General features: G+C 52.7%; 2 protein-coding genes across 2 annotated transcripts; one reads left to right on the forward strand and one right to left on the reverse strand.

The window, feature by feature from the left end:
* Positions 1-74: 74 nt before the first annotated feature.
* Positions 75-12,127, reverse strand: GCC1 (GRIP and coiled-coil domain containing 1). Its single transcript, XM_074942781.1, has 2 exons — positions 11,042-12,127; positions 75-9,384 (listed from the first exon to the last, which is right to left on the reverse strand). The coding sequence occupies exons 1-2, from the start codon at positions 12,086-12,088 to the stop codon at positions 8,080-8,082; spliced, it is 2,352 nt and encodes a 783-aa protein (XP_074798882.1). The 5' UTR covers positions 12,089-12,127; the 3' UTR covers positions 75-8,079.
* A 1,813-nt stretch (positions 12,128-13,940) lies between these two features.
* ARF5 (ARF GTPase 5) lies at positions 13,941-25,383 on the forward strand. The gene is made up of 7 exons (XM_074942784.1): positions 13,941-14,128; positions 17,511-17,591; positions 19,593-19,702; positions 20,590-20,661; positions 24,258-24,383; positions 24,983-25,069; positions 25,213-25,383. Exons 1-6 carry the CDS (start codon positions 14,062-14,064, stop codon positions 25,067-25,069), a joined length of 543 nt encoding a protein of 180 aa, XP_074798885.1. The 5' UTR covers positions 13,941-14,061; the 3' UTR covers positions 25,213-25,383.
* Positions 25,384-25,960: the final 577 nt, after the last annotated feature.

Below are 25,960 nucleotides of genomic sequence, written 5' to 3' on the forward strand. Positions count from 1 at the left end.
TCACTCACACCTTCCCCAGTTCCCAAGCACGCACTGCACAGCCGCTCAGCCCAATGCGTGGGTGCAAGTCTGACAACACCTCTCACAACCGCTCTGAATTTAACCCCTCGTTTCAGTGCCACTCAACTTGCCCTGCTCTTGTGGCTCAGGCTGGGGTTCGTCGCAGGGCTGGTGACAACACATCACATACAGCGCTTTACAGCCGGCGCCCCACTTCCCCGCCGTGGGTGAACATGATCTCCACGCTACAGCAGGGGGGACGAAGGCCAGAGCGAGGAAGGGAGTCTCAGTTCCCGGCCCCAAGGCACAGGACACCAGGCTGCCTCCAGAGAGGGTTTCAGGGGCTCCTCGTGGGCATGGCCACAGCTGTGAACAGGAACAGCGTGTGCAGGCTGAGTGGGGCTCTGTGCTGTCAGGGCATGAGGGAATACAGCCCACGTTTTTCCAAAACAGCTTTTTGTTGCCAGCAGAATCAGTCTGAACATGACCGAAATTGGACCAGCTGGAGGAGGGCAGCTGAGAGAAGAGGCCTTCGAGGAGAGGACGGAGGCCAGGCAGCTAGCGGACATTACGAACGCAGGAAAGGCAAGTCTGGCCGTGTTGGCCGGGAACATGCAGAAGGAAATTCACACGATAATGCAAAGGAACAGACTGCATGTTTAATGAGGCCCGTGTTTCACAACAGTTGGCACATGACTTCATACACACACACAAACCCTTCAATAAAAACATCCCCAAAGCTGCGTGGCGAAGGGTGTCTGTGCACAGCCCCACCCAGCTGCAGCTCTCTCCAAGTGATTGGGAGCCAGGAACACCCAAGAACCTGATCTCTTCTGATACCACCTCCCTTTGCAGATTTGGGCAGGTCCCAGGCTCTCTGCCTCAAATCTCCCCGGTTGGGAGATGGAATAATCCTTCTCTTCTGGGCGGTGCTTTAAGGGATGCAAAGCACCACACTGCAGAAAGGGGGAAGCTAGTGGGATCATTACTGAAGTTTGAAAGCCACCTTCTGCCTCATGGCAGTCTGTGCTAACTCCTCATCACTTCCGTCAACCTGGCTGAGGAGCCCCACAGGGCTTCCAGAGCAGCGACACAGCTACATGGAATGGTTCGGGCTCAGAGCCTGTCTGTTCACCAGCGGCCACGTTCTCAGTACAAAACTCCCTTGCCGTGCTGCTGACCCCAGGAAAGGGACGTTGGGGGGGCAGCTGGATTATGTATATTTGAGAGGGGAACAAATGAAATCTGACAGAGCATTTCCAGCTGCAGGGCAGGGCTTTCCCCACTTCCAGGTGACCTGTTGCTTCTCAGACATAGCGGAGTAGTGGCAGCTCCATTGAGTCCACACGGCAAGTCCATGCAGAAAGATACCATTCACCCAGCAATAAGATGATGAAGTCAGGACCAGCACTGAAGGCAGAAGACTCAATCTACTCAGCTCTGCTACTCCCTTTTGCTTATGTATTAACACGTGGCCTCACTGCACCAGACTGTCTGTTAACACCCTATATAACACCAACTTCTCACACACCCTCATGCTCAGTACGCTGCAGCTCACACTGTCAGACATACTTCGATTTTTAAGTCAAAATAAGACAAGATTGAAGAAAATCAGTTACGGAGTGTTAAAGTTATGAACATTTCAAGTCAAGTAAGTTGACACTTCTGGGTTTAGATCAATTCAAACTTGGAGTGGTTTGCACTGCTGCAGAGCCAGGAAGCATTTTAGCTTTGATTCTGTCTGATCTGTAAGCGCTGGCAGCTTGCTCTTGTGATTCTGAGAGCAACCCTTGTTCCACGGCAGATTAGAGTATGCACAGCTGAATAGCAGGGGCCAGCACCCAAGCCCAGTGCTGAGGGGCCATGAGTACTAGTCACCAAAGCTTAGAATCGTAGGACTGGAAGGGACCTCAATAGGTCTTCTAGTCCAGTGCCCTGCACTCAAGGCAGGACTAAGTATTATCTAGATCAGTGGTTCTGAAACTTTTGTACTGGTGACCCCTTTCATACAGCAAGCCTCTGAGTGATCCCCTTATAAATTAAAAACAACACCTTTTTATATATTTAACACCATTATAAATGCTGAGGCAAAGTGGGGTTTGGGGCAGAGGCTCACAGCTCATGACCCCCCATGTAATAACCCTGCAACCCTGAGGGGTCCCGACCCCCAGTTTGAGAACCCCTAATCCAGACCATCCCTGATGGGTGTTTGTCCAACCTCCTCTTAAAAATCTCCAATGACGGAGATTCCACAACCTCCCTGGGCAATTTATTCCAGGGCGTGACCACCCTGACAGTTAGGACGTTTTTTCTAATGTCCAACCTAAACCTCCCTTGCTGCAATTTAAGCCCATTGCTTCTTGTTCTAGCCTCAGAGGTTAAGAACAACAATTTCTCTCCCTCCTCCTTGTAACAACCTTTTAAATACTTGAAAACTGTTATGACCCCTCTCGGTCTTCTCTTCTCCAGACTAAACAAACCCATTTTTTTCAATGTCTCCTCATAGGTCATGTTTTCTAGACCTTCAATCATTTTTGTTGCTCTTCTCTGGACTTTCTCCAATTTGTCCACATCTTTCCTGAAATGTGGCACCCAGAACTGGACACAATACTCCAGCTGAAGCCATATCAGTGCGGAAGAATTACTTCTTGTGTCTTGCTTACAACACTCCTGCTAATACATCCGAGAATGATGTTCACTTTTTTCCCCAACAATGTTACACTGTTGACTCCAGATCCCTTTCCGCAGTACTCCTTCCTAGGCAGTCATTTCCCATTTTGTACGTGTGCAACTGATTATTCCTTCCTAAGTTGAGTACTTCGCATTTGTCCACATTGAATTTTATCCTATCTACTTCAGACCATTTCTCCAGTTTGCCCAGATCATTTTGAATTTTAATCCTATCCTCCAAAGCACTTGCACCCATCCCAGCCGGGTATCGAAGCACCAAGCAGAGGCAAAACATGGCCCATCTCCTAACAGTCTGTGGAAACACACCCATGGGAGTAAGCTCAGCGACGGTCAGAATGGCTCTGGTCAGTGGCAGCCACAGCAGTAAAATTGCCAGCTTGGAGACCACCCTCGTCCATTCTAATTCTGCGCTTATTCTGCCCAACATGCGGAGTAGAACCTTACTTTGTGAATAGTCCCATTGGTTTCAAAGGTGCTACTCAACGGAAGGTTGGCCAAAGTGGGACCACGGAGCGTAGGAGAAACTGACTCCTCCTTTAGACCTCTCACCAGGGTCCATAGCAGTAACCACCTGCACTTCTTAGAGAGATGAGACACACAAGGCCAAATTCTGCTCCCTATTACACTGCTAGCGACCTGGAGCGACTCCACTAGACTTCAGCACAATAGCAAAAGTTTGATCCCACACTTTATTGAAGAAACTCACTCAGTCCCCATCCTTTCCACTTATGTTCCCAGCAGCCCAACATCCAATGAAGTGCAGGTACCCAGCCCCTCTTCTCCTGGCACCATCTGATGAAGTGTTTACTCCTTGGTTTTTTGGTCCCTTTCCAAGGTTTCCAGCAGGCACAGAATCTGCCTGTGGAATTTTCATTTTTTCTGTAAGTTTGCTGGGGGAGCAAATGGCAGCTGAGCACTGAGGTTTTCCATTTAATATTCAGTTTCTGAAATGGAATGGAGAGATCCTTATGGGTCACCCAGTCAGGGTGCTTCCCTTTGGGGTTGGCAAAGGGATCACCACAACAGCAATTTGCCTGCATCTGTTATTCACTGGCCAGCCCGATGTTGACTAATATATGCCAGTTAGCATACAAATATATATCATATTCATAATATTTATTATCTGCACCATATATACATATTGTATATGGTGTTAATGTGTGTGCGTGTGTATATATATAATACACAAAGCACCAATAATGTAATAGTGATAGAACTTAACCTGGTCTATACCATAATCCTGTTCACTTATGCTAAGGATCGCATAATACTGGGAATGTGCTGAAGTCAGCATTTGGCACAAGCAGATAGGAAACTTGTCAAAATCAAGACACATTCGTTCCCTGTCATGGTACAAGCTACGGAAGGACCTTCATGGATCAGTACGAGGAATGCTAATGTCCAGAACAAAGCTAAGGAAGGAACAGAACAACAAGTTAGGGAACTGGAACAAGCTGATGGGTTGGACTTCAGTGACGTAAAGAAATGGATAACTTGTAAAATCATGTAAATAATAGCAACTGAAACCTGTAACTTGGGGAGCACAACTTCTGCATAAGATGAGGTACCATCACTGCATGCAACCGCTCTTTGGAGACTGGTACTGTATACAAATTTTTCGTGTATTGCATCAATAAACCCGACTGACCTTGATTCTTTGGTCTCAAGTATATTTCAAACAAAATAACAAACCAAAGTGTGGTCAAGCAACTGACTATACAATTTATCACAACCAATTACCATGGAGGAGAGGGGTTGCTTGCACAGCACTTTGAAAGTGTAAAACACTATGTACAGGAGGCTATTAAATTTCACTTCTCATGCTCTCCATAACTCCCCCACTCTCCAGTTACAGCTGTCACTCAAAGCTTTTGCTCCCAAGAAATCTTTGCTGAGACACTGCTCCCATATGTCTGTGGCTGGAAAGCCCTGCATAACGCATGGGCCTGGTTAGAGTCACTTCCTCAAGGAAGATCACAATGCAGCATTGTGCTGATTCCAACGAAAGTGCTTAGGAGCCCTAGCAGAGCAAAGAACGCTTTCTTCTTCAGCACCCGAGCAAACAGCCCATCATGCTGACCCAACTGAGTCCACTTGGCAACTGTGGCCTGGAAGCATTAAGGGTTGCTCCCTCGTGCTGCCAGCCTGCAAGGGCAAGCATGACGGCATAGATACTCAGCAACACATCCTTGCAGCACTGCACAGGTTGTGTGCCAAGGAAAGAAGTCTTCCCCAAGGCTGCAGAGCACCACAACTCCAGCTGATTAAATCATCTATTTCCTAACCCAGTTCCAGGGCTCACAAGTGGAATAGAACCCGAGCAGGAACACCACACGACAAAGTACCAGGAAGGAAGCTTAAAACAAGGCCAAATGTGCTTACAGACAGGTCCCTGTCTCTTCTGTGGCTGCAAAACTGGGTCATTAAAATCTCAGCTGTCATTAAAAACAAAAAAATTTCTTGCCCACCTGGGTGAGAGAACCCTGAAAACGAGAACTGAGTGTAACCAGTACAGTGCTGGGTTCCAGAGTCTGCAAACAGCCTCCAACAGCGGCTCTGAAAGGTGTGAACTGCCCTGTTCGTTTCAACGTGGTGCTGGTGATGCCAAAACGTAATGGGAGTTTAAACATCAATCCTATTTTACTCCTGAGCATTTTAGCAAAAGATCCAGCAAGCGTGATTATCACAGGCCCAAACTCCCTCCTCACAGTTTTGCAGGTGGGTACTTACTAAACAGACTCATAATGTTTGTATTTAAATTGTTAAAACCCTCCATTTTTAAATTTAAATGAGGCTGCCACAGAGCCCTGGCACCTTAGGGCCAGCTTGTTGGGAGTTGTTTATAACCAAGCCAGTGTTTTACACTCACACGGCCTCGGCTGGGGACGTCCAAGTGCTTACAAACACTCCTGTGAGATAGGAGAGTCGGATCCCAGTGTTGATCCGGGAACAGGCCCCTAATCCCTGACTCTCAAGACTGACTCTTGTGTAACCTGATCAAAACTCAGTATAATGATTCAGCATTTGAGGCCAATAATTATACCCCGGGTCTGTGTGTAAACTGAGACAGGCTTTGATATACCTATGGAACAGGGACATCAACGGTTACATTCAAAGCTGAATGATGGGAAGAGAAGCTATAATTTTAGCTGGGTTACAAACATAGGCTAGAGGGTGCCGCCTTGTGGTCTGGGTGTGCCAATGCACTATGGAAAGGGTTAGCTTCATACATTTGGGTACTCAGACAGCCTCTATGCTTTCTCCCCAGAAAGGCAAAGTTACTCACAGGAAAACGAAAGAGAACTGGTTGAAAGCTTGAGCCCTGTCACGTCGGTATCCATTGCCGGGGTGGGTAGAGGAGAATGAGAAGAGATGGGGCGAGAGCAATCTGCTCCCCTGCTAGTTCAGCACAGAGAAATACAGGCTTGACAATGTGGGACTTGCAGGTGAAGAGGATTCTACTTCCTGACCAGGCCAGCCACAGGGCAGTTGTCCCTTACTCCCAAGTGAGACCCAAGGATGTCCCTTTCAATAGCTCAGCCTCTACAGCACACTCAGGCAAGGAAAAAGGACTGGGTCAGATTCCCACTGGATATGCACCATGGAAAGCAAGGGTTTTTGCACACTCAGACTCCACCTTCCATAGCAATCCAGAAAGATGGGTGTTTTCCACAGACAGGACAGACCAGGACCCAGCCCCCTCGGCGGTGTTGCAGCTCTAGGCTGGTGCATGTTATATAACACAAATGGGATCAGAAGGTGCAGAGATGTACATGAGGAAGCAATGGTACACATACACTTCACATCAGACTAGCCTTCTCACCCAGCCAGCAGACTCCAATACTCAGAACCCACAGCCTGATCGATCTTCTGCCCAACCCCTTCCCTGCCTGGCTTGTGTTGGAGGCCAGTCCTGCAGCCCTTACTGAAATGAGTAGTACTACTATCTTCTCAGGTGAGTCAAAGCCTTACATTGCGCAGTGTAGCAGCCATCAGTCTTGCCGAAGGGCTCCTGGGCACAGCCAGAAAGAATAGTAATGCCATTGTTTCCAGTGCTATATTTGCAGTGGTCCACCGAAGAATGGTATTTCAAACTATTTCAGGCCTCTGTCTGCCAATCTCATTTAATCCTGGCGAAATTTTGGCAGAACTTCCGGATTAAAGTGATAGTGGGCCAAGCCCTCATACACACACACACAGGTACTTTACTGAAACCATATTTCCCCAGTAAGCTATTGGGCTCTCTCTGCTCAGCAGACTGTTTTTCCCCACACCTTTCACTGCTTCTTCCAACTTCTTCAATAGTTGTGCTCCCCCTCAAAAATTCTGAACAAAAGGCTAGGTTTAAGAATATCCAGGATGTTGGACAAGCCCCATAAAGCCTAAAAATGGTTGCTGGAGGTCAGCTAGCCATTGCAATCCCAGGCTTTCATCACCACCTTCCTGGGATCTAACACATTTAAACACTGGATTCCCCTTTGCCCAAGAAGGTTAGAAAACTCAGATCTAACTTGATGAGATGGGTACTTTGTCCTTTTTGTTTTAGAAATGGCATGGAGCCATTACTCAGCCCTTTGGATCAAACAACTGGCAAAGCAATTCTCCCCAACACACCACCATATGCTTCTCCTCCTACGCTCGTGCTTAATAAGTGCACATGTTGGTACGTGGAAAATTCCCAATCTGGAGTAAGAAATTTTTTTTAGGTGTACTTTTACCCCAATAGAATTTAGCTCTCTCCAATGTCTAGCACTGTTCCAAGCAATCTGAGGAGCTATTCTGCTCTCTCGTGTAAATTTGGCTGTTGCACATACTCACTAGCAGCCTTCAGGAAGTCTCTGAGGACTTTCTTATATCTGGATAGTAGCTGGTCATTAAGACTCATCTCTCCCTGGTTTTCAGGGTTTTTTAAAATGCGACGTGATTACATCACAGTGTTGCCCAATCTGTTAAGTGCTTTTCCTTTTATTTTTAGGACATGAGCCCATTTGGAGTTTTAAGACCCAAGCAAGTGACCTAACTTAGTAAGTTTTCCCCACTCTATACTTGACAGGTTAAAAAAAAAGGAACATTTGATTAAAAAAAATACTGATGTCCTCAGTGGGGACCTCCTTTTATGTAGTCTTAACCCAGAGTGAATTCTTGTGGCACAGAAAGTTGTGGTCCTAGTGGAATTACTGAGATGACAATTTGTTTTGTGGCCTAGCGCTAATTGCATTAGTCTAAAAGCTCAGTACTTTGCTGAAGGCTCCCGTGCCCTTGACACATGATGGACACAAATAATTAAGTGCAGAGGTCCTGGGACGGATGGTTAGTTCTTCTTATACAGTTAGAAAACAGGAACATGTCACTGTAAAAGTAAAGTAGTTATGAGCAGGACCTGGGTTCTCATCTCTTCCCAGAAAGCCACCAACTGCTGTTGGCTGAATGTCTCATAATTACCTGCTTCTCCTCTGGACTGAAGTGCAGTATAGTCAATATGGCAGTTAGAGTCTGCTGACGGCCCAGTGAGTCTGGCAAGGTCAAGAACCGATAGACAATGTTCTTGAGATATTCCAGGTTGGCTCCCTCTCTGCTCTTATCCCTTAAGTTCTTCTGGATATGGTCTTGAAGGGTGGATACCTCTTCCCTATGCTTCTCTTCCTCAACCAAAAGTCTCTCCTGGAGCTGGTGAACTTCCTTCTCCAGTTTGTGCTTCTGCTTCCTTAAGGCTACAATTTCTACCTCTTTCCGGGCCAGCTGCTCTGCATACAGAAAGAAAGTGGGCTCATTGGCGGCAGCAAGATGCAGAGCCTGGGTGAGGTTCTCAGAAGAGATTGCACCCATTAAATCATCACTGCTAATGTCACTCCCTGGTGCTAGGTAATTTTTGGATCCTTGAAGCCCATAAGGTATGGCTAGAGACCTCAACTGCTCCAGCTCTTGGTCCTTTTCCGACAGCACAGCCAGTGCTCTGTCCCGCTGCTTGTGCATCTCTTCCTCCAGCTTTAGTGCCCTTTCCCTGTAATCCAGCCCGCATTTCTCTAGGTCCTGCCTGTGGACCTGCTGCAGGTGGGACACCTCTTGCTTCTTGGCTTCCATTTCTTGCTTGTGTTGTTTCTCCATCTCTTCACAGGAGAGCCGAAGTGCAATGTATTTCTCCTTCAGCTCAGCCAGCTGTTCCTGGGTGTCCTCTAGCTCTTTGGCCAAGTTGACATCTTTGGCTGACTTATTCTTGAGGACCACTTGTGCTCTCATCTTGTACCTTTCAAATTCCTCCTTCAGTTGCTTCAGCTCTTGTTGGTAATACAGAGCAGTAGCCTTCTCCCCATCCCCAGCCTCGGTGCCCTTTGGCAGCTCCAACTCACAGAGCTTCTCTATGTCCAGGGCGGGCTGGCTCTTCTTGGCAGCCATCTGCAGCAGCTTCTTCAGCTTCTCCATTTTGTCTTTCAGAACATTAACATCCAGGCTGGCTTCCTCAGTGTGAATGTCCACTGGGGATCGGCTGGAAGCAGCGATGGCCAGAGTCTTGTTTTCCAGGTCTAGCTGCACAATGCGGTCCTTTAATTTCTGAATAGTCATTTGGTCTTTTTGTTTGGCTTTTTCATAAGCGCCAAGCAGCTCTGACACCTCAGAGACCTGGCTCTCCAAGCTGGCCACTCGACGCTCCTCCATCTGGGCATGCTGATGGAGCTGCTCTTCTGCCTGTGCAGTCTGGAAACAAAAGGAGCACAGACAGGTTACACTTCTGTTTTGTTTTATACTGGAAATTTGTGGCAGGAATTAACTTTGGTCTCCTGAATCCCAGGCTAGCACCCTAACCACCAGGCCATCCTTCCCCTCTCACAATCAATTCTGGGCCATTACACAGCTAGTCTAGCCCATATTTAAAAGATAAATAAACAAAGGATCAAATGAAAAACAATTTTCTATTTGCATTCCCCATTCTCAAGCAAGAAGTGCTGCTATGCCACACTAGCACTGGCAAGGAGAGGCATGCCAGCACTTAAGGCCTTGTTTTTCCTATGGGATTTCTTAAAACCCGTGTGTACTCTAAAGGGTGCAGTACTCTTAACTGCACTGGGTACAACTGCAGCATATTGTGGAGCTAGTATCACAGCCAATTCAAGTAATCTTCTCCACTAGTTAGACTCCCCTGGGAAATCCTCTCGTTAGAGGCCATTTTCCAAGGACAAGCCCACAGAGTGTGAGACCAGAGATAAAATGAAATTAATGCCCATGCGTTATCTGGTGGAAGGAATTTTATAGACATTTCCAAATCCAGAGGGGAAGAAAGAATTCTGGAATCTTAACAGGAGGAGTTGGAGATTTTATTCTGGAATTCTTTTAGCAGCAAATCCAATTACTGGAGATGATTTCTATTCTCTTTAATCTGGGTTCAACTACTCATCACTCTCTTCCTCCATATCCCTGGTTTCTGCCCTTCTCTCCCCAACTGCACATGAGAGGCTTTTGCCCTGTTGTTTACCGCCCCCACCCCCCCGACCCAGCAGGCCAAACTTCACAGAGAGTGATCATGAAGGACCTCAACAGCAGAGCTTCCCCAAGAATATGACACTTACAAGGACGGCACAAGACACACCAGTTTCATGTTGCTCCCACCAACACTGAGGAGCAATTGCCAATGGCAGCATAAGATCTTTCTCAATGGAACAGACAATGGTCTTTGTAGTCTGATATCTGGCTGCCAAGGAAGGTGTGAAACTGTCAAAATGCATCTCATTCCTCCAGGAAAAGAGGAAAGATTTTTTCATGACCCCAGCTGGCAACCAGCTCAGCCCCTGAAGCTGGAGGGTTAAAAGCCCTTCTCATTTTACCTCATCTTACTGAGTTATTTACCTCAGCATCCATTTTCTGTTGATTTACAAAACACTACATTAAAATTATTTCTATAATAATTTCAATTTACACTGCTCTTTCACCGAAGGCTCTTGAAAAGTTTTACAAAGATAAAATCATAGGAACTGCCACAATGGCTCAGAACAGTGCTCTATCCACTCCAATATCTGGTCTCCGACAGTGGCCAGGATAACATGCTTCAGAAGGTGGTATAAGAAACTCTATAATGGACAATCATGGCATACCTGCTCATAAAAGAAGTTTCTTCCTACTCCCATTGGTTACTGGTTGACTTTTGCCCTGAAGCATGGCAGTTTGCATCCTTATTAAGAAGTTATTCCTTCTAGTGGAACAGTAGATTTTTTTTTTTTAATCTCTCTTATTTATGGTCCTATGAAGATGCAGAATTTATGTCAACCCAAACTCACTACAAACCTCTGTGTACTCACTACTGCTCTCTTCCTATACAACATGTTGGCTAGTGCACCCTGCTGTACAAACAGAGAATTACCTTTCTCATCTCTTGCAGCAGCTGTGCTTGAAAGTGACTCTTGAGGCTGGCAATCTCATCCTGAAGCTCCTGCAGCCGGGGATCTGGCTTGCTGTTCTCTTCCTGCACAGCCTGCAGTTCTCTCTTCAGCTCCTCCACCACCCTGCTCAGCTGCTTGGTTTGCAGTTCAGACTCTTCCACACGGTCAGCCACATACACCCTTCCAGCCAGTGCTTCCCTGGTCTCCTCCAGCTTTAGCTCCACATCCTGGCGCAAGGTCCTCTCACTTTGCAGCAGCTTCTGTAGCTCCCGCAGCATAATGGCATGGTCACTCTGTTCCTGGGCCCGGTCATGTTGCTGTGTGATTAGACGAGCTTTGGTTTCTGCCAGCTGTTCCTGGACACACTTCATTTCTGCCTCCAACTTGCTCCTGTCTTCTTCAGCCTTTTTGCTGGCCTCATCCAGGTCCTGTTTCATTTTTTTCTTGTCTGCTAGGTATGAGGCTTCCATGCGGGATTTCTCCTGGGTGACTGTAGCCAGGGAGCTGGTCAAGGTGGCCAGCTGAGTCTTCAGCTGGAGCACTCTTTTGTCAGCCTCATTAGCAGCGACTGGCACATCCCCACTGCCAGTGCTGACGCCGCTCTCTGACCCACTCGCCTCCTCCGATTTCAGAAGGGAGGCCCCAGCTGCTGTTCTCTCATCTTCTGTCCCCAGTTCACCCTTGGCACTGGTCAAGCTGGCAGCAGTGTCCACACTTGTAGCTGTCCCCATGCTGTCTTCACTATGAACAGAACTCCTGTCATCAGCAGAGTCAGCAAAGGAAACACTGGAGCTGGCAATGTCTGCAAGGTGAGCGCCACTCAGGCCAACGTCTGTCTCATGAGACACGGACAACACTTTTAAGCTAGCTTCCAAGGCTTCCTTCTCCTTGAGCAGGCTCTTGTAGGCTCTAACAACATCCTTCAAGCGAGTCTGGTACTGAAGAAGCTGTTTCTTCTGAGTTTCAATAGTCTCCAGAAGATCTTTTTTACTAGGACCACCCCCAAAGTTCATGCCAAACTTCTCCATGACTCCTCAGCGGCTGTTCAGCTTTGCTGCTCATGCAACCTGAAAGGAGAGGGACGAAAAAACGTGAGCGAAGGCTACATAAATAGCCGCAGCAAGTCTTAAAACAGAGGTATGAGGCCACGAGGCTGCTCATGGGCGAACAAGTCCGCAGAGCAGGCGCCCAGGGCCGCACACACACGCGTCGGAAGACTCGGAGCGCCCGGGAACGGCCCCCAGGCGCAGGCGCGTCGCAGAGCTGGGGACCTCAGGGGCTCCGGAGTGACCCCAGTTCTGTCACTGACGCCACGGCAAAGCCCCCGGGCCTCACTTCACCCCTCTGCAAGAGGGGGCGCTGCGGCCCCACCCGGCCCGGCCCGCCCCGCCCCCGCCCGGCCGTCACAGGGGGGCGGCTGGGGAGCAGCCACGGGCGGGGGGAGCCCACTCCCGCGCCGCCGGGCCCCGGGCTCACCTCACACCCCAGCGAGGGCGTTCCCACTCACCCGGATCTCCGGCCCCACCGGAGTCCCTCCCACCCTCACCACGCCTGCGCGTATCCCATGGTTCCCGGCCCTCGCGCCTCGCGCCTGCGCGTGCCGCACCGCTTCCTCCCACAGCGCGTGCGCGTAGGACGCTGCTCGCCAGGCGAAGCTCGCTGCTCATGCGCCGATCCCTACTAGCGCTTGCTAGGCGTGTCCCGTCATCCCCGTCCAACGCTCGCCGCGCCTGCGCCAATCCCAGCGCTCCCGTCCACAGTCGACGCGCATGCGCCTGTTGGCCCTGTTCTCCTGCGAGTGCGCGAGCGCGCGCTCCGCTCTCTCCGCCGCTGTCTCTCACTGCGCAAGTGCTGATTGCAATAATCTCTGACTCCCCTGCCCGCAGGCAGGCCGGCGGCGGCGGGCCCTAGTGCGCAGGCGCACTCCTGGGGCAGGGGCCCTTGGTCAGTCGCTGGGGCGGGGGCATGGCGGCGCGGGCGGCGGGTGTGGTGTGAACGCCCCGCTAGCGGCACGAAGGGGGCCCGGAGCAGCGCGCCCAAGAGGGGAAGCTGCATTTGTTGCAGACCCGGAGTACACAATCCCGGGGGGCCCCAGGCGCTCAGGCGGCGCCGTGTAGACGCGTTTGGAAGCCGAAGTGAACCTGACTCCTTCCTTTCTAGGGACTTGTTTGCCGCGGGGGCTGCCTCGCCGCAGAGGGAACCCCCTTCTCGGGCACAAGGCTAGTTCCCGCCCGCTCCCCAGGGGAACCGAGCCCGCCTCTCGCTCACTAACCGGCTCGCGGGGCGGGGCGAGTCCCGCAAGGGCGGGGTCTCTGTCGGGAGGCGGGGCTAAGGCTGCCCGCGGCGGCGCTCTCTCGGGAGGCGGGGTTGACTAAAGGCGGCGGGCCAGGGCTCGTGCTCCCGGGGGTGGAGCCATGGCCGCGGGCGGGGCTCCTTCCGCCTGGGGTCGGGCTGTTGCCGGGCTCGGGGCTGTGTCAGGAGGCGGGGCTAAGGTGGGCGGGGCTGGGGCTATGTCAGGAGGCGGGGCTAAGGTTGCCAGAAGGCGGGGGGAGCTGGGCTCAGCCAGGAGGCGGGGCTAAGGCGGCCAGGAGGCGGGGCTAAGGCGGGCGGGGCAGGGGCTCTGCCGGGAGGCGGGGCTGAGGCAGCCAGGTGGCGGGGCTCGGCCGGGAGGCGGGGCTCGGGAGGCGGGGCTAAGGCGGCCGGGAGGCGGGGCTCGACAAGGAGGCGGGGCTAAGGCAGCCAGGAGGCGGGGCTAAAGCGGCCGGGAGGCGGGGCTGAGGCAGCCAGGAGGCGGGGCTGAGGCGGCCGGGAGGCGGGGCTCGGGAGGCGGGGCTAAGGCGGCCGGGAGGCGGGGCTCGACAAGGAGGCGGGGCTAAGGCAGCCAGGAGGCGGGGCTAAAGCGGCCGGGAGGCGGGGCTGCGGCTGGTTCCGGCCAGGCCTGCTCGCAGCGGCGGTATCGGCAGCCTCGGGGCTCGCAGCGCGGCCTCCCCCTCCCGCCGCCATGGGCCTCACGGTCTCCGCCATCTTCTCTCGGATCTTCGGCAAGAAGCAGATGCGGATTCTCATGGGTGAGGCCAGGCCGGGGGGGGCCCCGAGCCCGAGCCCGCTCCCGCTCCCCGCTGGGCGGCTGCCGCCCCGTAGCCCCGCGCTGCCGAGCCCCAGGGGGAGGGGTCGGGCCGCAGGGCGGGGGGATGGGTAGGGTCCCCCCCGGAGAAAGAGGGGTCGGGCCCCTGGGCGGGGGGATGGGTAGGGTCCCCCCCGGAGAAAGAGGGGTCGGGCCCCTGGGCGGGGGGATGGGTAGGGTCCCCCCCGGAGAAAGAGGGGTCGGGCCGCAGGGCCCCTGGGCGGGGGGATGGGTAGGGTCCCCCCCGGAGAAAGAGGGGTCGGGCCCCTGGGCGGGGGGATGGGTAGGGTCCCCCCCGGAGAAAGAGGGGTCGGGCCCCTGGGCGGGGGGATGGGTAGGGTCCCCCCCGGAGAAAGAGGGGTCGGGCCCCTGGGCGGGGGGATGGGTAGGGTCCCCCCCGGAGAAAGAGGGGTCGGGCCGCAGGGCCCCTGGGCGGGGGGATGGGTAGGGTCCCCCCCGGAGAAAGAGGGGTCGGGCCCCTGGGCGGGGGGATGGGTAGGGTCCCCCCCGGAGAAAGAGGGGTCGGGCCGCAGGGCCCCTGGGCGGGGGGATGGGTAGGGTCCCCCCCGGAGAAAGAGGGGTCGGGCCGCAGGGCCCCTGGGCAGGGGGGATGGGTAGGGTCCCCACCGGGCAGAGGGGTTTGGCTGCAGGGCTCTAGGGGTTGGGGGGTGGATAGGGTTCCCCCTGAAGAAGTGGGGTGGGCTGCAGGATCCTTGGGGATGGGAGTGAGTGGAGAGCCCCCCAAAGGAGTGGAGTTGGGTTGCAGGGCTGGCGGGGGAAGTGACGTTAACCCACCCCCATGGCCAATCCCTCTGGGGTAGCTGGGCCAGGTAACCGGCCCCTCCTGCCATGGGCATTGTGGCTGGCAGGCAGGCTGGCTGCTGCTCCCAGAGCAGTGTAGGGGGAGCCCCGCCCTTGCCCGATGCCAGGTCCCTGCCCATGCCCTGCCAGCGCTAGCCCTTATCCCAGAGAATCGGGGACAGCATCGGTCCCTGCCGGAGAATTGCCCTACCTTGGTCCTGTGGGGCTGAGCAGCCCTGCCAGGCGTGGGCACCTGCCCTCCCTGCATCGCTGGGGTGACTGTTATTGCTGTCTCTTGCCCTCTCCCAGGAGGAGTGCAGACGTGTCCCCCCTGGACCTTTAGACCTATAGGACTGAGGAATCCTGTTCCCTTATGGGGCATTGGTCTCTGCTCAGGGTTTATCGAGCTAGTCCATCCAACAGAGCAATTCTCATGGAAAGGGCTGTAGCAAAAACTTCAGTGACTCATGGGCTGGGCGATGGGGAGCTGTGGGCATAGGGTCCCTGCACATCCCACTGCAGGTGGTAACAGGGTTCAAGATTGTAACTTCTGGGTCTGCTCGGTGAGCCCTTGACGACAAGAGGCCCAGACTCATGTCCTTGAGCCTGTCTGGGTTGGCTGAGCCAACAGCCGTGAGAGAAGGCTCTGGAGAGTATTGGGACTGTCCTAGGAGAGGGGCTTGGACCACGTAACTGTCAGTCCCCGAAAGGGGGTGTTTACTCCGAAACGTAATGCTGGTTGGGCACTGGAGCATAAACTTATCCTTGTGGCGGCTGGACACCTCCAGCCAATGGACTCTTCTGGTGTGGCTGGGTGCGCCTGTGTCATCGAGACATGCTGGAGTTCAGAGATGGGATATGAACCACTCAGCTGGGGTCAGCGGGACTGTTGCCTCCAGCGTGTTTCCCAGCCTCCGTCTAGTGCATTTTAAACGTTGTTGGAAGGGAAGTGCCCCCAGACGAAAGCTCTGCCTGCGAAAGATGCTGACGGTCTTCTGGGTTTGCGTTTACTGAGGCACTTCTGGCTGGTCACTTTGCCGTGCGTAACACAAACAGGTGCCTGTGAACCCTGTCAGCGTAAAGCAAGGGGGTTTACAGAGACTGTCCGAGCAGGGGCTTGACCCGAGCTAGGATCTCGCAGCCCAGGTGCAGTGTAAACAAGTAACGATAATGGAGGATTTTGGGGCGGGTTCTGCAAGATACAGTGGTGCCTCGGCTCAGTGGCAGGGCCCTAACCCCTTTTAATGAGCAGAAGGTCCTAGCTTTTTGACAGGCATGCCGACCGGAGTTCTCCAGTTGCATGCGAGGTGCAGCCCAGGCAGTGTCTGTGCAAGCTCCTTTCTACCTGCTTGTGCCCTGTTTCTGACTTTGGGGCGTGTTCAGTCTGCATGAGCCAGTCGAGGCCCAGCAAGGCAGGGCACCTTGTGCTTGTAGTTCTGCGAGGTGGACCAGCTGGACAGAGATCCCAGCTCACTACTTATAGGAGTCCCAGAAGAGCCGTTGAGTGGTAATGGCTCTTGGCCAATACTGACATAGCCCGGATCAGAACAGTGCTTTGGGAGTGTGTGTCTCCTTAGCCTATTGCTGGTTCTCTGGGCCACTCTGCTCCCCAGGTAATGCCCTTCTGAACCACCCTCCTTGTAAAGTCTGGGACTACAGTGTCGGTCAGATCAAGCAGAAGAGAAAAGGGAAGCAGAATTCCCTAGATGAAGAGTTCCCCATAGCTTCCTATTGTCTCTGTAGGATGCAGCTGTTCTGTGACAAGCACCTTGTCTTTCCTGAGGGGGAAACTCTAAAGTGTAGGGGTGCTTGCATGTTCTGCCCTGCACTGGACTCTGCCTCTGAACTGGAAATGACACTTGTAGGCAGGGCTCTAGAGACATCTGCTTTTCTGTAATGGGGATGTACAGAGCTGGCATATGCTAGCAATTCCTGCCCTGGGCATCATGTCAAGGGCAGACTGAAGTGACTCCTCCACAACTGATACCAGCTGCCTAGGACTGATCAGAGTGGTGTTGGAGGGAGTGGAACATTTGGGAATCTCACCTGATTCTCCCCTCCTGGTGCTCAGAACTGATCTCCACGGAGAGCTTTGCGAGGGGAAAACTGCTGTTAGATTTGCTTGGTGTTCTCTGGGATAATTTAGGCTTTGAAAGCTACAGAATGCAGGGCAGGGCAGTGGGTTTTATTCTGGGCAGACCTCTCACTTGCTTGTCCTGAATGAATGATTTGTGGCTGTTTTGGGGGTAGGCTGTACACAAGGGGCCGTGGGTGGGTTTGTATGTTGTAAACTTGGTAGCCCTTTGTAAAGCTGCCTTGCTAGGATGGCTCTGTCTGAGCCTCTGGGAGCATACACTTGGCCCTTGGAGCTGTTAGACTTATCTGCATCATCTCCTGTAAAGAGGGGGTGCTATATACTGGGGTGGTCCTACTCATCAGGGAAACCGGTTATGGGGGCTTTAGGCAGGAGCCAGGTGCTGGCAAGTGACACTGGCCTCTCCCCTCTCTCTCTCTCGCCATTTCAGTCGGCTTGGACGCTGCTGGTAAAACCACCATCCTGTACAAGCTAAAGCTGGGCGAGATCGTCACCACCATCCCCACCATTGGTAAGTGGCGAAAAGCCGCGCCCCGGCTCTGGTTTGCCTCCAAGGTTGGGAGAGGGGTAATGTGCTGAGGTTCGCAAGCTTTGTAAAGTGACCCCCATCTCTCGGGCTGGGTCGGCAGTGGGGTTGTGCTTCCCCGCAGCTCTCTTGCTGGTTAGCTGGGGGCCATGTCTGAGCTGGGGCTGTATCGTGGCACTGGAATCAGAACAGTTTCTGAAGTCAGCAGGGGTGTTTCACGATGGCTCCTGTCGCATTGCTGAGCTGTGCCACTGGAAGGGCCTTTAAACTGCAGTGAGGCTTGTGTGCCTTGCTGGGCTCCGGCCTGACTTGAGGGGGTACCCACGGCTCCCCAGGGTCGTCTACACTCGTGGGGCTAGACTTCCCAACAGGTCAACGAGCGAGACCCAAGCCAAGGTCCTTGCACAGTCCCGGCCTGAAGAGCTGACAATCCAATCGCCTGATAAAATGGAGCCATCCCGATGTCTCCAAAGCTGGGGCGGTCGGTCCTGCACACTGGCTGCGTCGGAGCAGCTGTACAAGTTCAGACCGCATGCAAGCGCGTTCATTGACCGTATGTTCCAAACCACCCATGTTTTGCTGTCTCAGCCCTGCTCACTTCGGACCCAGCATACGAGGAGCTGGTCTGACGGGTAGCGTGACTGCAGCAGAAGAAAGAGGCTTCCTGTCGGTTCATCTCTGTGGTGTTTATTTTAAATGTTTTATGTGACACTAGTGTTGAAAGTGATGGACTTGCCTGGGCAAGGCACAGCAGAGGCTGATGCTGTGCAAACGCCCCCACACAACTCTGTCAGTAGACCTCATTTCTCTGCTGCCGTTGTCCTGGGCTCCTTGCCAAGCTCCCCTGATTCTCCACTGCCTGCAGCCCCCTACTGTCCGAGCCCTGAGCTCCCCATACACAGCTCTTCCGATGCCCCTCAGTCTCAACCCACTGGCCCCCCGGTATTTTGTTCCCTGTCACCCCACCCCCATGTTGCTCTCACTCATGCTTGTACGGCTGAGAGCTGCCAGGTCTGCGGTGGCTTTAGAGGTGCCAGTGATGGTGGCCTGTGAACAGGTTCACGTTAGAAGAGCAGACGATTGGGTTGCTGGGCCGGACCATTGGATCACATGGGAAGGGCTGGGTCTGACTCTGTAAACGTTGTCTGACCTTGATTTGGCCTTCACAGTGAGTCCAGCAGAGCTTGTATTTCTTAGCTGTGCAGAGCTCTACTGACTGGTAAATGTCTGTCTAGGTGGATTTTTAGAATGGGGGTGCTTGTGGGTTGCTTATTTCTGATCATGGGAAATGAGGTGAGCAGACAAGCAGATTAAAGCTGAACAGCAGTTACCTTAGTGCAATTCTAGTCTGAGATGAAGCTGTGTGAATGTCTCCATCTGATGGTTCTCGACATCTGCTCACCATCTGTATTTGTCTACCTGCTTGAGAGACAAAGTAGGTAGATGTGACTTAGCGAGTTCTAGGGTTGTTAGGTCAGAGTTTGTCATGCAGAATCCTCTGCTAGCAGTAAAGCATAAGCTACAAGGAACACCATCTTGGCCCACACAGCCTGGGTGCATTTACTGGTAGTGGCTGGGAAGCAGCTTGCTGAGGGAGCAGACAGTAATGTGGAGCTGTACTATGCCTTTTTTAGTCCCATTGCCGAGCAGAAATTGTGCTGTGGATGGCTCTGCTGTCTGGGTGGGGATAATCCACTACCCATCCCCCAGAAGTGCTGGTGTGAGGAGAAGGATGCTGCACTGCACCTTCATCTTACTTAACGCACCCCTGTGACACTTGTCACCCCATGAATCCTCCCTCCCCCAACTCAAAAATCCCCTGAAATCTTGTGGTGTCTCTGCCGGCAGCGGCTGGTGTTTCCTGTAGTGCATGTCTGTGGTCTGCCAGTTTTCAGGCTGCCATGGTGATTAACTATCTTCAGCAGAGACTCGCTTGTGCTTTTTCTTAAACCCTGTCTCCTCTCACTCCTCCTGTCGCCCTTGCAGGATTCAATGTTGAGACGGTGGAATACAAGAACATCTGCTTCACCGTCTGGGATGTAGGTGGCCAGGACAAAATCCGACCCCTGTGGAGACACTACTTCCAGAACACACAGGTGGGAGGAGCTGCAGAGGCACTGGGAAAGAGCCCTCTGGATGTGATTGTTGTACAGGGGTCCACTGAGGCCTCCCCTCACCTGCCTGTCTCTGGATGGGAATAGGAGATAGCAACTGCTTCCATGGCAAAGAACCTGGGATGAAACATGGACCTAGTCCCATGGATGCTGCTCCTGCCCTGGTCATAGGAGCTAGGTTGCTTTGGCCTTCCCAGCAGTTCTGGGTGACCCTCTGATCCCTCTCCCTTCTTGTGGGGGAAGGGCAGTAGCAGTGTCTCATTGGTAAAGAGATGGATAAGGAGGATAAGGCTTGATTGTGCATTGGTACCAGCAGTTTGTCCTCTTCCTGAGATGATTTAACCAGGGAGCTTGGCTGGAAGGCAGCTCCTGGCTCCCCCCACGCAGCAGCATGCACTGGGGTTACGGGAGTTGCCTGCACCTTCACTGCACCAAGCTGGCACAGTGACACCGACCCTGAGTCAGGCTCTTTCAGAATGAGGCAGGGAAGGCATCTCTGCTCTGAGCCATGAGTAACTTCCTTCGTTCAGCGCAGCGAGATGCTGAAAGTGGGGCTTCTGAAAACTACCCCAGGGCATTTCCCACCCCCTGGCCTCTGTGCGAGCGGAAGCGGCAATAAGAGATGTGGGGTTTTCCTCTGAATGAAGATGCATGCAAGCCCTTGTTGCTGATCTATAGAATAGCTTTGGAGAAGATACGTGGTTGGGGGTAGGGTGGGAAGTGGTTGCTACATTGGCAGTGATCTCAGTTGCCATTCCATGGTGTTGGAAAGAGGCTTGTTCCTCTGGGTTTGTGTAGTGTTCCCCTCACTGTGGCATCAGTGTCTGCGCTCTGTGAACTGTCTCATGCCTGTCTGCTTTCTTCTACAGGGCCTCATATTTGTTGTGGACAGCAATGACCGAGAGAGGGTGCAGGAGTCTGCAGATGAGCTACAGAAGATGGTGGGTGTGGTTTGGAGAGAGGCTGTGTGTTGTCTCTGTAAGTTTTCAGGTTTGGGGTGACTGGTGGGAAGGTGGAGAATACTAGGTGGGATCTTTCTGGTGTGAAAGCCTAGGAGCTGACAGGGCTAGTAGGACGTGTATCTCGGGTGGCCGAGGCTCTGCTAGAGCATATCTCAAGGTAAGTTGGCGTGTGTGGAGCAGGAGCTCAAAACGAGCTGAGCCTGCTTTCCAAATTTGCTTATCTCTAAGACTAGGAATCTAAATGCTATTGCAACGGACACGTGCATGCAGAGGTCACTTATACAGTCCTCAAAATCCCTTGTGTTTGGAGTAAATTTAACGATACTGCTTCTTCCATAGCCAGGCCTGCTGTCTATTGACTCACCAGTATGGGTGACTGTCACTCTGACTCTTCGGGTTCTGAGAAATGAAGTCAATAGGAACTTAGTGCTCAGCATCTCTGTAACATGGGCCCTGGTTATCTTGCTGTGTTCACCTCTACAAGGTGAAATGCACTAACAGCTAGTTCCAGAAATCAAAATTGCATACACTACCCATGCCATCCCTTTAGACTAAACCAGTGTCTGCCAGAAATGTTCCATAAACCATAGGTGAGACACATTAAACTCATTTACTAAAACAAAACAAAATTAACCACAGCCACGTATAGAAAGTGTCTTTGTGTTAGCCGCAGTCCAGTTTTCTCTCTGGATGCAGAGAAGGCCTTTGAGTGGGTTGAATGGACATATTTAATGGAAACCATGGAATGCATCGATACGGGATGGCTTCTAGAAATGCTGTCTCTTACCAATGGCTGTCAAAAGCAGCCTGCAAGTAAGTGAAAGCTTGGAACTGTTCCCGCCACAGCTGATCTTCCTCAGCGTATGTTGAACATCAGTGTTACAGGGAAGCTGCTTCATGTAGATCCAGTAGACCCATTTATCATGTGGCAATTCTATCAATGTGCTAAAAAGGCCAGCTCATCTACCCCTAAAATGTACAACCATTACCACTTTCTCATGTGCAGAGGGCTTGATAATTAGTGTCCCATTCCAGCTGTAAACTGCCAGTCCTCTCCTGCATTTGTAGGGGGATACAATTCATTTTTCTGATAGAAAGTATGTATTTCAACCAGTAATCTCTGTTCTGGGGCAGTGGGTCCTATGCCCACTGTGACCCCCTATAAAAACCAGCTAGATCACCTGCTTATTAAAATACCACTTCTCTACAGCAGTATTCCATTCCTGTCTTTGCTGCCTGTCTCACTCCCTCATCTACTGTTGGATTATAAGCCCCACAAGACAGAGATCTATTCCGTACAGTTACATGTGCACCCATGATGAAATACACATTCAGCTCTCACTTTGAAAATCTGATCACAAGTGTCACAAGCACTTGGCTGCTGGTGTGCACCAAAATGCTGAGCTTTTCTGGAAGGTCTCGCCCACGGGTAGTGACCAAAAACTGGCTCAAATGCAGCATTAAGGCTGAGAATCCAGGTGTTCGGTCAGGCAACTCCAAAAGTGAAGATTTCTACTGAAAGGTCAATGGGTCTCCAATGCAGGCCTGGTGTGTATCCCGTGGATAGACTCCCATAGCGTTCCTGTTAACAAGGCCATCAGGAATGGACAGTACATTCTAGGTAACATTGCAGGAGAAACCTGGACTCTTGAGTGCTTGTCTCTCTGTTAATGCTCATTTTTGTATGTGATTTCTTCGGAGCACTGCTTCCTTTCTGTAGAGCTGCATCCTGGCTGTGTGCCTACTACTCTGAGCCAGTCTCAGGAGAACACAGGCTTCAGGCACCCCTCACCCTAAAACCACAGACCCCCTTCTCTTCCCACTTGACTTGACTCTTCCATCCCTGGGAAAACAAACTGAGCCTGAAAAGCTGCCCAGTGTCTGCTGTTCTGAACTGGGTGCCAGTGGCCCCTCTGGCCTGCGTGGGGCAACAGGAGACCATGCCCGCAACTCGACCAGCTGAACCAGCGTTTCTTCAACTGTGAGAAAAGTAAATTCCCTTTGGGCTGAGCCTGATCGTAGGCACATCCCAGGCCTGAAGCAGGGGGGTTGGGGCTTCTTGGCAGCTGCAGAGTCAGGATGGGAGTGGGAGCTCCACCAGAATCTTCAGGCTCTTTGGCCGGCAGACACTGCACTGAACTGCCCCTGCCCCGACCCAGCAGAGGCGCTCTGGAGCAGGGCTTTGGCGCAGTGTGCCCCGTCCTTGCTACGTGTCTTTGTTCATCTGGCAGGAGCACTACATGCACTCGAAGCATTACAACAAGGGGCTGGGGCAAAGCGGGTGCCTGGGAAAGAGGAGACTCGGTCCCATCCCTGTTGAGCTCACAGGCTGATTGAGACATGCAGCGAAGGCGAGGGGGAAGGAAGATGCAGGGTGCCTGAGCTTGGTGTTGTGTCATATGCAGCTGGTTGGTTCTGACTTGCCTGAGTGTGGTCTCCAAAGAAGAGTGGGTGTGGCTAGAGCACTGCCTTGGCAAACCCAAGGGAGAGGGTGCGTGGAAGGAAAGGGAGCTGTTCCAGGTGTAGCGTATAGCATGAAAATAGGTCTGAGGACGCACATAGACTGAGGGAGTGGGCTGCTCGGTTAGTACCTGAACTTAAAGAAAAGCCATTCAGTTAGAAAATCCTTCTCCCCTGAATCCAAGAGAACCTCGCACGGGTTCAGAGCAAAAGCTCGAGCGTGTGTATTTGTTGGGGAGCAGGCCCGCATGAGACTAGCCACAGTGGGAGCTTCCTGGGGTGCAGAATACATGAATATTTGCCTTATGGCTACATGGCATGTGTGTGCACCCAGTGGCCTTGGGAGCCAGAGGCGTTTACACTGTCAGAGGGAGAAGGCCGAGAGCCTGGGTGTGAGCTGAGGAGGTGGGAGGAAGGAATATGCTCGAGTGGAGCTGGAGAAAGAGGGGTTCAGTTTTTGCCATGGCTACCCTGGGGAATGGTGTGGTGTGACATGAGGATGAGCTGTTGGATAAGCTGGGAGGGATGGAGAGGTAATGACTGAAATGCAGGGGAGCTGAGGAAGGGGACCAAGAACAGACCCTGAGGGATGTGGGGGCCCCCAGCAGAGGGTTGAGGAGGAGGTGGCTGGGTGAGCTGAAAAAGCTTTAAATTGGAGCAGTCAGCCCCTCATGCTAGAGCTGTAACGTGGTAATTGTCTCTGTCCTGTGACCAGAACTTGATTGTATGTGAGGTCAGGGCCCCGCTGCACTGTGTGCTGCACAGACACCCTGCCCCACGGAGCTCACAGGTCAAATACACAAGACAGGTGAAAATGGGGGGAGGGAGGCAGGGTTTACCCCCATTTGAGCAGCTGGGGAACTGAAGCACTGAGAGAAGCGTCCTGCCCAAGGTGACCCATGGTGTCTATGGGAGAGGTGGGAATTGAACCAGATTTCCTGCGTCCCGGTTCAGTGCCCTATCACCGAGCCATCCTCTCATCACTCTGGATTGGTCCCTAGCAGACTGCGGTAGGCTAGAGCGGGCTGAGTCTTGTGATGGAGCAAGCCAGCTGGTTTCACAGGCTGCCTTCCCACTTGGCCTTGGCTAAGCTGGCTTTGCCTCCTCCGTTCCAGCTGCAGGAGGATGAGCTGCGGGATGCGGTCTTGCTGGTGTTTGCTAACAAGCAGGATATGCCCAATGCCATGGCAGTGAGCGAGCTGACAGACAAGCTGGGCCTGCAGACACTCCGCAGCAGAACCGTAAGTGTATACAGGGTCCCACGATTGCCAGGAGAGGCTGTCCTGAGATTGCGGGAGGGATTGTAGTCTGACTGCTCCATTCTGACTGCCTCTCCTCTGTCTCAGCCTCATGGGCTGTGAAGCTGAAGCAGAGCTGTGAGCAGGGAGCCTGGAGTGTGGGTCGCAAGGGCTGCTGCAGGATTGCGAGGTGACTTGGCAGAGCGGTGTGCGTGGAGCTTGCACTCTGCCTGGCCCTAGCTGGCACAGTGCACCTCTCTCCAATCAGCACCAAACTCTGTCTTGCTTCCCTTTCCCATTCCCGGTGGGTTCTCCAGCAATTGTCTCCTACAGGGCTGAAGAGAACTGGAGACCTTGCTTGCTGACAATGATATATGGCGTGTTACAAACTAGCCCATCCATCCTCATTTCCCAAGTGCAGTAGGGTGGGATCATGATCCCCATTTTACAGAGGGCAAAACTGAGGCACCCAGGTCACACCGCAAGCTGAAGTGGGATTAGGGTTTGGTGGTGCTTGGCTTCCGGCCCACTAAATGCTACCTCTCGGCATTAGCTGTTGTCTTGCCTGCTGTCTGATTTCCTTCCCTTCCCTTGTTTTTCAGTGGTATGTGCAGGCAACTTGTGCAACCCAGGGCACTGGTCTCTATGACGGACTGGACTGGCTATCGCACGAGCTCTCCAAGCGCTAGGTGGGTGGCCATCTGGCTCACAGACCAGACGAGTGTCGTGCCCACCTGGGATCTCCGTGCCGGGTTTAGTTTAGTTTTTTGGGTTGTGTTTTTCCTCCCCACTGTGACCTCGTCTTAAATGATCTTGTGTGTTTATCTGGTAGAACTTGAACCTTGAGGACTCTTCAGGCACCTGCACTAGCCGTGCTCCTGCCTTCCGCTGCCCAGATGGCACTTTCATGCTAACCATCCTACCCAACTGCATGTGTTCTTGTGAAGTGGAGCCTGCGCCATGTCCCAGTGGGGCCTGTTGGGAGGGAGGGAAGTGGCATTCACTTGCATCTAGCGGGTGGGGGTGGGGTGTGTCTAAGCACTGAGCGGGTGGCGGTGTTCCAGTTACCTCCACTGGCAGCTTGCGAGGAAAGCCGTAGGTAACTGCTTTGGTCGGCCCAACACTGCAGAACAGAACCGTTTCTCCTTTTTATCCTTCCACGAACTTTATAATTGTTTCTCTTGGGGAGGGTGGGGGGCAGGGCAGGGCTGGGACTCTGACTGTGTAATGTGCTATTGTATATCGAGTAATAAAACTCCACCAGTTTGTATCCTGTGCCCTACCTCTTTCTTGCCAGCAGATAGTCCCGGCTTTTGTGTGTGAGGGTCAGGGTAACTAAGGAGGTGAACATGGGGAGCTGCAGGGCCACCCTGTGGCGTGGAAAGCCAGAGGATTAAATGTACAGAGATGCCTGCCCAAAAGCCTCTCTCAGCCCCTGGGCTCTGGAGTGGAAAGCTAGAGTCCCCAGCATGCTGTGTGCCTGGCCCTGGTTTGGAAAGGAGGGGGCTGGGTGCACTCTGAATGCAGGTGCCACAAGGATTCTGGGCTGTGGGTGCTTGGCAAAGCAGGGTTTATTGCTG

This window comes from Natator depressus, chromosome 1 (genome assembly GCF_965152275.1).
Source record: "Natator depressus isolate rNatDep1 chromosome 1, rNatDep2.hap1, whole genome shotgun sequence".
NCBI classification, from domain to species: Eukaryota; Metazoa; Chordata; order Testudines; family Cheloniidae; genus Natator; species Natator depressus.